This window comes from Gobius niger (assembly GCF_951799975.1).
Source record: "Gobius niger genome assembly, chromosome: 16".
In the NCBI taxonomy this organism is placed as follows: Eukaryota; Metazoa; Chordata; class Actinopteri; order Gobiiformes; family Gobiidae; genus Gobius; species Gobius niger.
In genome coordinates, this window is record NC_136867.1 from 16,015,612 (window position 1) to 16,027,001 (window position 11,390).

General features: G+C 38.7%; 1 protein-coding gene across 1 annotated transcript; it reads left to right on the forward strand.

Annotated features, from left to right (window-relative positions):
• Positions 1-1,503: 1,503 nt before the first annotated feature.
• LOC306976364 (potassium channel subfamily K member 17-like) lies at positions 1,504-3,784 on the forward strand (the record flags this gene model as incomplete). Its single annotated transcript, XM_079574283.1, has 6 exons — positions 1,504-1,919; positions 2,590-2,641; positions 2,735-2,849; positions 3,033-3,202; positions 3,281-3,449; positions 3,537-3,784. Exons 1-6 carry the CDS (start codon positions 1,666-1,668, stop codon positions 3,782-3,784), a joined length of 1,008 nt encoding a protein of 335 aa, XP_079430409.1. The 5' UTR covers positions 1,504-1,665.
• Between the last annotated feature and the right edge of the window lie 7,606 nt (positions 3,785-11,390).

Genomic DNA, 11,390 nt, shown 5'->3' on the forward strand with positions numbered 1-11,390 from the left:
TCAGCTTGTAAAAAACCCAAATTAAAAATCTGATAAAATTTGAATATTTAGAAAATGGACAGTAAGCCATAATCAAAATGATAACAAATGAAGGCTTGACATATGTCACTTTGCATGTGAGTCATCAGTTTCACATTTTAAGTTGAATTACAGAAATAAATGAACTTTTGAATGATATTCTAATTTTCCAAGTTTCACCTGTACATACATACAATACATATATAAAAGTAAATAAATATCATTATAATCATACAAATATATAAAAGTCTAAATATCAAACTCAGTTGAAATAAATGACAATAGTAAGTGTAGTTTATGTTCAGTAGAATAAACAATCACTACATGGCCGCCATGGCTTGACATTAGTTCCCATTGATTACTATGGCAACACACTATCTACATTTTTATTACACATCCAATTTTATCCTGTTCAAATGAGTACCTAACTTTGTGTGTTACGTTGTGTCTGCCCTTGGTTGATGGAAGAAACTGGAGACGTGGGATGAACATGCAAACTGCTTATAGAGAGGTAAATGACCCTGAAGGAAAGCAAGGGAGGGCATTTTGAGAATAGGCAAAATAGTAAGAGTTATTTTTAAGTCTGATGGAAATAAACTGCAAAGGAGAAAATGTGCCCAATAACCTACCTCTGTTCTTAGTATTTTCTCATTTGTTTTGAGTTTGTGCCTGTTGTATTGTGTTAAATCTACCTTTCCTTTGGTCACTGTTGTTTGTGCTGGACGTGAGCTGTCACTGAATTGAGCACAAAGAGGTATCTAAAACAAACACATTAATCAAGATGGTGAGTCGGGGGGTGAAACACCGGGACACACAGGGCCAGCTGGAGGCCAATAAGATCCATCTGAGCGGACGAGTCTATGGCAACAAAATGTCATGTGGTCACTGGTAACTAGACATGCAGTAGCCAGAAGTGAGGGGTGGGTACAGTAGCCAGAATATTTACTCAACTAAGAGTATTTTTGCTTTTAAGTAAAAACTCTGATTCATGTTTTAGTATTGATGTAATAGAACAGACAAAACATAGTCAAAATATTTTCCTATGTGTTGGCCTAAATTGATAATTATATAGTGGAAAGAGCCACGTTCAAATTTATGGGTTTGTCTGATTGACATTTTAGATTTTTGAGGGGATTGTGGATATAAAAAAAAATTTTGTTTATAATATACATAAGCCAGTTAGTAGGCTATTTGTAAAAACAAAATGCACACATATTTATCCAGACAAAAAATGCATTGCCTGATGTGTTCACCCTTTTCAATGCTTTACAAAATGTTTAGTAGTGCTTACTCCAAAGAAATCAAAATAAATGTTGAGAAAAGTCATGGAAATAATTGTATTGGACCATAATTTGTAATTGCTTTTCCATTGCTTTAAAAATGGAAAAGCAAATTATGGTCCAATTGTATTGGACCATAATTTGTAATTGCTTTTCCATTGCTTTAAAAATAGGTTTGACCTGTGGCCCAGCCTTTGAAAGTGCCTCGCTGTAGATTTGCATGTCAGGCTAAAGTAGTGATTCAAACAGTAGCTCAGGTGCTGGAGGTTCATTTGCCTCTGTTTAATGGGAGGACAAGACGCCCAAGAAGGCACAAAAAAGTACCATCTTCTTCTACTTAAATGTTCCAGGTTTTCAAAAGAGAAATATGGAATTTAAGGAATTGTTCAACCTGGCCCGTGTGCCCTCCATCCTCTTGCTTGGAGCTGTCTATGTGGCCTACGTTTTGATTGGTGGAGTGATTTTCTGGCAGCTGGAAGGTCCCCTCGGAAAAAGGGACTTCATACATATGATTAAACAAAGAGATTCCCTGCTTCACAAGTACACCTGTCTAAATCCTGAGAGCCTCTATGAAGTCGCAACGGTAAGGCACAACTGTGACACTAGAAATGCTCTTACCTTGTGATGAACAGTTAAAAAAAAAAAAATTGATTAAACATAGAATTTCTGAGTTTGCTCAACCTTTGTGTTTTTTGCTGTGACAAATCTGCTAATTTTGTGGACCAGAATCTTTGCCTCTCAAATAAAATAACAAAAATACTGTCACATTCTGTTTTTTTTATTGTTTTTATGATGCATATCAAACATACAGATATAACAAGGCATTGACAATCAATCACCTGTGTCAGGAGCGCTATATGCATATGTGTGGTAGTTCCAGTGGGATTTAGTATCAGACCACAAATTTGAATTCAGACCATAATAGAGTTTACTATCTTTGACATACCTTACCACATTATTCATGGGTGCTTTAACACTTTAAATGGATCAAAAGACACATCCAAAAAATAAAGGTCATTTTACAGTCTTTTCGAATATTAACGTTAATGGCACCTTATCCATATATTTAGTTCAGCTTGTGTTTGTTTTCACAGGTAAGTAAGTACGAAAAGGGAAAATATGCTCCATGCAAATCCCAGCTTCCAGCATCTTTTCTCTTGTCGCACTGCTTTGCCTTGCATTGACCAATCTATATAAACAATATAATTCAAAATAATAGTGACAGTCAACGCCAAAACATTTGTCTACCAACAAAAGAACATCTAAACTGTGCTAATCTATTTGTGCCCAGAGAAGTGGACAAGTTGGAAAACAAAATCCAACAATTTGCATTGCTTAGGCAAGTCAGTCAAAGCATGTCAAGAACACACCCTTAGAAATGTACAAAAAAGCAGCACTTGGCGCAACAGTTTATTTATTTTTTTGCTTTTCTACAGGTCATTCAAGACGCTTCAAAAGCAGGTCTCACTTTGCAGAATAACCACACCACAGATGGATTCTGGAAGTTCACCAGCTCAGCTGTGTTTGCTGCTACTGTCGTCACCACCATAGGTGTGCTTTCAGAGTGCCAGGAAAAATGTCAATATTTAGAAAAAATGTTAGCAAAAATATAACAATGACAATTACTGTGTTAATTGTGTACATCTCGAAGTAACAAATGTACTGATGATTTGTTAAGGGCAATGAAAGTCAGTGGTGGAACCAGGCTCATTTTTACTTTTAAATGTTCTGCAGGCTATGGAAACATCAGTCCCCAGTCCACTGGCGGGCAGATCTTCTGTGTATTTTTTGCACTGTTTGGTATCCCCCTCAACATTGTAGTGCTCAACCGTGTCGGCAAGTACATGCTCGCTTTCGAAAGGAACATCTCGGACTTCCTCGAGAGCAAAAAAATTGGCAAAAAGGTGATGATATTCTGAAAGGGACAGTACATGATAGAGCTCTACACTAACACTTCTGTGTGTGTTATGGCATATTTTTAGATTTGGATGCGCTTCTTTGTCCACCTCATATCATACCTCACAGGGATGGTCCTGTTTTTTGTGGTGCCAATGCTCGTTTTCCAAACACAAGAAGGTTGGACGTACTCAGAGGCACTCTACTACTGCTTCATCTCACTCAGCACCATTGGCTTTGGAGATTTTGTGGCTTGTATAATTCTTTTCTACCATGGGCTTGAATATTTTATTCTCGACTGCTTTATTTAAGTGAATTACTTTTTTTTGTTTTGTTTCCTAGACAGTAATCCAGACATTTACTACCCGGACTGGTACAGCATCCTGACAGCCTGTTGGATCTTCTTTGGCCTGGCCTGGCTCGCTCAAGTCATAAACCACTCCATTGACATAGTGGAGCGGCTCAACAACTACCTAAAGAACAAGATTTTTCGAGGAAAGAAGACAGAGGAGGAGACAGCCAGCGGAGCGGGAGACAACCCCGAGACACAGGTGGAGGAGGAGGATGACAGGCCCTCAGAGCACAAGTAGAAGCTCTTAGTTTGTTCACGGTTCTGGAGAATATGATCATTTTCATCAAAGTACAAGTTAAACTGTAAGAGACTCAGTTCTGCAGTGATCTTAGAAGGACACTCAATCAATGTATAATGTCATTTACTTTCAATTAGTTCTATTGTCACTTCTATCACACGTAAAACACATGCAAAGAGTCCAACCCATGGTGCAAATTGACAATTGTTAACACTATCTACAAAGCAATATCAAATACATATTTATATAGGGGGCAGCATAGGGAGAGAAGGGAGAGCTCAGCTTCCTGACAGCCTGGTGACTGAAGCTGTCCTTTAGTCAGCTGGACCTGTCACTGATCGAGACTCCACGGTCTTCTCCCTGAAGTAGGACTAAAGAGGATGTAGTACCTCCCTGTATTTCTTAGTCCACTGAGAAGAGTGTCATCCAGCCATAAATAAACCTTTCTCATTTTGCGTCAGAGTTGTACCCTCTGCTTTTATAACCACACTATACTTAGTAGATAATGTAAAAATGTAAATTATGTTTTCTGAAGAAAGTGTAAACCACTGTCGTAGACCACAGTGGTGCAGTTGGCAGAGTGGGTCTTTATTTTCTTCATTTATTTCAGGCAATAGCACAGAAAAGTACAAGGTAGACACATTTATTTCAGTCATATAGCGCAGAAAGGAATATACAGTATGTAAACATGACGATCTGATTCTGCCTGAAAGGAAGTGGGAAGAAGACACCTTGCGTCCAGTGTCTGCGTACACTGGTGTATGCCTGAGAGAGTGAATGGATGACTGGTTCCTTGCTGTAAAGCGCTTTGGGCCTGATGAAGGTAGAAAAGTGCTATATAAGTTGAGTCCATTTACCATAGAACAGGCCAGGCAGTCTAGAACAGGCCTAATAAAGGCAAGGATTTTCTCACTAAACAATTTGTAGTTATAATGTCAAATGAAATCAACAGTGAAATGTAATCTTGACTGAGAGTAGTAATGTAATAATGTCAAATTGGTACAATTCTAACTATGACCAATCCGTGTTGTCATCAATAGGAATTCCTATTGCGTCGATAGGACCTGGTCAGAGCAAGAATTTGCTTGATAAATGAAAATTTGGCACGGACAAAATAGACCCATATCATTAACTGGTGAAATAGAAACTGTACATGGGTGAGGTGATGGGTTTTACCCCAGCAGTCAAGATAAGCAGTGATAAATGTGTAAATATTGTTACATTTACTAATAGAAAAGCATTGTTTTGTATATTGTACATTTAATAAATCAGAACCGAGCATTGTTTATTTTATTGAGTACATTACAACCCCTGCAATAGCCACTGCTTTTCATATTAAAAACAGAATTATACATTTAGCATTCCATGCTGGTCTACACAAACTGGCTCCGTGAAAACCTTCTACATAAACAGTCTTAAGCCAAAGGCAAGTTAGTCAAGCAACAAAAATACAAACTTTGGCCATAATTACGGTATGAGCTTATTTTGAAATCTATCAAAATTGTTTTGTTTTCTTACACTCAACAATCGCATAGTCCACTAGATGGTGATATTGCAACAATTTAGATTTTGAAGCTATGAAGTAACTTGTCTTCTGTGGGCAGGTGCAAGGTACAAGGCTACTTCATTGTCACAAGGCCTCTTTAAACCAAAAATGTGAAATCGTAGATATACCATTGAATGCTTTAAGATTGAAAAGCACTGATTTAACCATTTCACTGTTGTTTAAGCGCCCAGCCCTTAAAACACACTGTGAAGTGAATGACAAAAACAGATGGCCGTATGGCTGCTGTAAAATGGAAAATCCTGGAAAAATAAACAGAGAAAACTGGTGGAATTCCAGAGTGCGTGATAATGAGTGGAATTTTTTGCACGTTGCAGTGGTACGGGACCCAGGAGGACAAAGCTGCAGAGAGAATGACAGGACTGCGACCGTTAGAAGAAAACAGCACATAACTGTTTGACCACGGTTCATTGAGGGTGCACTATGTGTGGGAACACCGGAGCCCCTCTCTATGGACACCAGATTCATCCATACCAAAGAGCGAATAGACTCAATGGCGCTTTGTATAAGTTGCTTGCCACAATTTGGTATCTTTTTGCAATATGCACAGTAAAGGAATAGGGAGAAATTACATGTAACCAGTTGTACCATTTAGTGTAGAGCTATGTATAGTTATTATATTATTGTTGTATCTGGATTTAACAAACTGTTCATTCAGCAACACTATGTACCCAAAGAAGAACATCACCTGACCATCTTGAATGACCAGCTTTCATCAACACATGACAGTAGCATAATCTATTGGGCTCACATTGTGGAAGAAGTGGTTCAGGGAGAATGAGACAGAATTTTCACTCATGGATGGGCCACAAAGTCCAGGTCTTAACCCCACTGAGAATCTTTGGGATGTGCTGGACAAGGCTTTGTGCAGTGGTCTCACTCTCCCATCATCAATGCAAGATCTGGGTGAACATGAATACAGCTCTGGATCTTTTGGCATTGAAGAAGTTTAATGAAATAATGCTAAAGTGAATGTGTGCTGTAATCAAAGCTAATCAATTCAGTCCTTTTTTTTGCGGTGACTTATTTTTTGGTCAGGCTGTGTATATACAGTAGTTGAAGGATTGGTGCAATCAATTATAACACTCATCGGTCAGTAATTACCGGTAAAGTCGAGATTTTCAAATATCGTCGCCGGGTCCGGATTGTTTGAGTAGATGACATTTCAATCTAGATGGTTCGTGCAGGTCCTCACAAATATCCATTTGACCAAAGCATTTTACAGGTCCAACAGCGTCAAATGAAATCATGTTTTGACATGCATTATGTAAGCGTGTCACTTTTAATATGCGTAATAATGGTACAGGTCAGACAGCTCAAAGTCCGAGGAAAATATCAAATATCAACAGATGAGGGTGACAAATTGTTGTAAATGATTATAGATATTAATGTAGTATTAATAAGTGATAGCGCTTTAGGCTATGACCTGGAAAATATGAACTGAGGTACTTGTGGGGTCACCAAATGAGTTTGAACTTGTAAGCTATATGTAACACATTTCACTTCTCATCTAGGTGTGACGGTACTGGTATTTCTGCAACTGCACATACATGCATTTGAATACAGCTGCAAGGACTCTGTTATATCATCCTCTGTGTGATAAGCTACTTAATAAGAAAACATAACATAAGCTATGCCTAGGTCAATGATTCCCAACCTGCGGTTTAGGACCCCCAAAAACTAACAGCAGGTCTTCAGGATAGATTGTTTTAATTATAATGAGGGAATGGCATTTGGAATCCATTAATTGTTTTACTTGGAATGTCTTCTTTAACTACTCAAATGGCTTTCCCACCAAAATTCACTAGTTACTTAAGTTGCAAAAGGGCGTTGAGGTCACCTATGTCTCCATCAATGAGAGAGGCACTGATTTAGGCAATACATTTTCCTCGGCAAACAACAAACATATAAAACATTCTACCCCTGTGGTTCAGCCCTCTACAAACAAAATGCATTGGAGTTGTGTCTGTGAGAACAGTTTATACTTCAGTCTTCGCTATTTAAAACATGTATTGTGAACGGATTTTAAAGCATATAAAAGCATTATTATTTGTCACAAAAATTTGAAATGCACACTTGAACTCTTAAGCCTACTTCACTCCATTTCTTAAAATGGTACATAATCCCTGGAAATAATCTTGGACCCGTGCGTGCACTGAACTGGATGCACATGAAAAGTAATCATTATCATTACATACATTATAACTACAGTTGCTGCCTCATTTGCACGGCACTGTACAAAGTTGCATACATGTGTCTCATAGCAGGACAGTCACAAGGGTTGGATTGACCTTGCCTTATGGGACCACACTAATTAAGTCTAGAGGAATGTTGTTTTGACATACTACATCTTCAGAGCTGACTGATCATAAAGACATTGTTGTTCAAAATAACTTTACTTAACTTGCCAAGACACTTTATTTGAAGCTGTACAAAGAAAATGAGTGTTATTTCATGTAGTCATCACCTGATTTTCACTATTGGTATTTTAGTGGCAAAGCAAATCTTTATGTAATGTTTTATTTACGCTCTATCGATCTAGATGGAAGGCCAGTGGAGTGACACAATTGCAGTGACATAATGTTCAAACCATAGATCGATGTGTGTACTGTATGGAACAAAACTGCACATTTTGTGAAGTTCATAAATCTATTTGTATATTTGTTCTGAAAATTTAAGCTGTAGTAGGAATAATGCTGTTATGAGGAATAGATCAAAGACACATTTTTTAAACACTAAATAAAGTGAAAATGGCTCAGTGGTCAGAGCATTCATCCATGTATTCAAAAGCCAAGCAAGCAGTTCAAATCGTAGTTCTGACTGTCCTGTTGTGTGCTTGGGCAAGACACTTCACCCACCTTGCCTGTGCAGTGCTCAACAATAATGTGTGTGAGGGAGGGGTTATAAGTGGTCACAGAGGGCCTCGCTTTTGTTCTATCCTTTTTTTTTATTTTTTATTCATTTAAAGTTACAGCACGTTTAAAAAAAACCTGGTCTATAGGAATCGTTTCTTTATTTTTATTTTTTTACTTTACGTGTAAAAGCCCTTGGCAATTGACCCACATTTCAACCAGTGCCTCAGAGCAACCTGTCATGAGAAGTGGGTGACTGCAGCGCATCGCCGGGGGATCCATCACCTGAGTTGACCCGGGATTATGGTCAGGAGTAACAGGGCAAACATACAAGCACGTAGAAATGTCCCACTCGGACCAGAAATGCTGCCTGGTTGGGACTTTCTTGCAGTGAGATTTAAGTTAAGATACAACATTATCCATTTCTAACATATGACCTTATTTTATATAGGACACCACTAGAGACTTTGACGCAATACGCCCTGCAGCCAAGCTATTCATCCCTGTCATTCACACACATGCGGATTTGACAGTGTGCAGTGCTGTTGCAGACTCACTTGGAAGGAGGACACAGTCGCGACTTGTGGGGACTTGCACTCTTACACTTAAGTATTCAAGTGACCCATTTAGTTGTCTTAGTTACATTTCTGAAGTTATCAATCATTGACAGCACCAAGCAACTGCTGTGTTCTTCCCCAAGCCAGACACAGATACGTGTGGCAGATAAAGTTCAATATAACAGCAGTAAAGATACAACGCTTCATAGATAAGGCAGAAGCAGAGACAGATAGGAGATCTTATGGAGCTAATTATTTAAGGAGGGACAGCAGACTATCTCAAGGGCAACAGTAATCAGTAAGTGCTTTCTTGACTGCAATTTTTGGTATGTCAGAGGTCAGTGATTCCCAGCTGTGGTGTACCTCTGGTGGTGTACAGGCTTCTTGTGGTCTGGTCAAGCTGTAATGCTATTCCTGCTCTTGTTGGGAAGTGCATGGGGGCGAGTCCCGTTTAGGGCCTTGTATATTTGACGCTGACACCTACAGAACTGACTAGTTTAGTCCTAGACTTGGTTTTCGAGTAGGACTTGCCCAAAACCGCTACAGAAGCTTGTAATTTCCAACTGCCAAATATAAAATTACACCTGTGAACCTGAACAAAAAGTAACCAGGGCACTGGTTTACAAAGGTAAGTGCTAAATCGACAGTACTACTTAAAATCAGCAGATGTGGTATCATTGCGTGTTGCACCCGAATGATCATTAGAAACTGTTTATACTATTATTAGAGGCTGAAAGTTGATATATAACTGTGTTTGTGCGGTGAAAAAAATCTCAACGGGTCAGGTTTTTTGCACCACTTTAGCACACACAATATATATTTGGCACATGTGCTAACGCCAAGTCTGTTCATCACAAAATTATACACTTGTTTACACTTCTAAATGCTGAGAAGTTTCAGTCGGACTGTCCAACATGTTTTATCTTCATTCTTGGACGGTGACATATGTTTGCAGTTTGCGTGTCTCTCTCCACACCACTCATTGGACCTGCTGTCCAGTGTTTGAGCCAATGGAAGGACAAAGTGCTCCTCCTGCCTCTGGTGTTATGACTGTGCCAGTTTGTCCATGTGTTTGCTCGTTTATGATGCTCACTGTGGTCACCACCACCACCACCACTGACTCACTTTGCCTTATTTTGGCCCAAATATGAGCACACATTTGCCAAACGTCTTCAGTTCTGGATTTGTTCTGGAATATCACAACCAGAAATAAGTCTCTCCTAAGACTTTGCCTCAAACCAGCAGTGATACATAGCTATTGTAACAATATTGTAACTCCCTGTTTCAAAGCAACACTTGAAGAATGCCAACAACAGTATATTCACTTTTATTCTAAATATTATCAGAGTGAATGTTCAAACATTGACACAAACAGAAGGCTTCTGGAAAAGCCTATGCAGGAGCTACTGTATTCACTTCTGAAATATACTTGCTATTCTAAAGGAAATGTAACACATCAGCATTTCTTTGTTTTAATCAACTTCTGACCCAGAGAGTCATTATCCAAGCTTATCCAGCCAGACAATACACTTTTCTCTGCCATCTCTGACATGCATGATTGATAGACGGATTAACCAGTGAGAGAAATGCATGGTTGTCCGTACCAAAACAAATGGCAGTTTACCCAAGTACAAAGAAATAATACAGAACTATTACAAAGTTAGATTTGCGCTACAAATTTGCATCTGTGATTGGATTGAGATCAAATTACTTGGAGAAAATGCTTTAGGACCAAAAGTAGGAGTGGCTTTGATGTCAAAATCTGGACTAGATCTTGGGAGAAAAAATCCAAGAATATATTAAGGATAAACTGGGAAAGTTATGACCTCTATGTGCTGCTCTGACACTGACTGACTCTGTTGTTTACTGGCACTCACGGGGCATCAGCTGCTGCTCTAAAATCCCCAACAATTACACTAATCATATGATAGGCATTTGCCCAGCTGACTACTGCAACAGCACCACGGGCCGAAGGTGAATGAAGCAAGTTTACCAACACTAACTCAAAAGTATCATGCACCTGGACATGAGTGGGCTCGAGAGGACAGACTAAACAGTGACACGTGCATGAGTCACTTAGCGTGGGGGTGGGGGGGTCCTGCAGGGGTCACCCGACACACTGCCTCTAACTCTACAGTAGGTATACGTTTGTGCGTGCGCAACAGGCTGTGACTGAAGACAAGGATGTTTGCCAGCTGTGTGTTTACCTGGTGGACAAACAGACAGGCTGGGTCATACTAGGGTCTTAGATCTGAGCAGCAAGCCACGATGACCTGCTCTAAAAATAAACAAATGACCAAATACCAATTAAATGTTTCTGGTCAGTGTTTGTACTGCGTTAGGGCTAGGATTAGTCATACAGTCACTATACTTACCATACTTTTCCACTTTTAGGCGCCATGCTATTTCCAATCTATGTCCATAATGTTACTGTGATGTGCTGCCAAATATAGTTTTATATTATATTATATACATATATATATATATATATATATATATATATATATATATATATATATATATATATATAATATATATATGTATATATTTATACATTGTATTATGTTTTACATTATTTTTATATCCACATGGCAAATAATAAAAAAGCCATAAAGGAATTCACTGTACCGCAT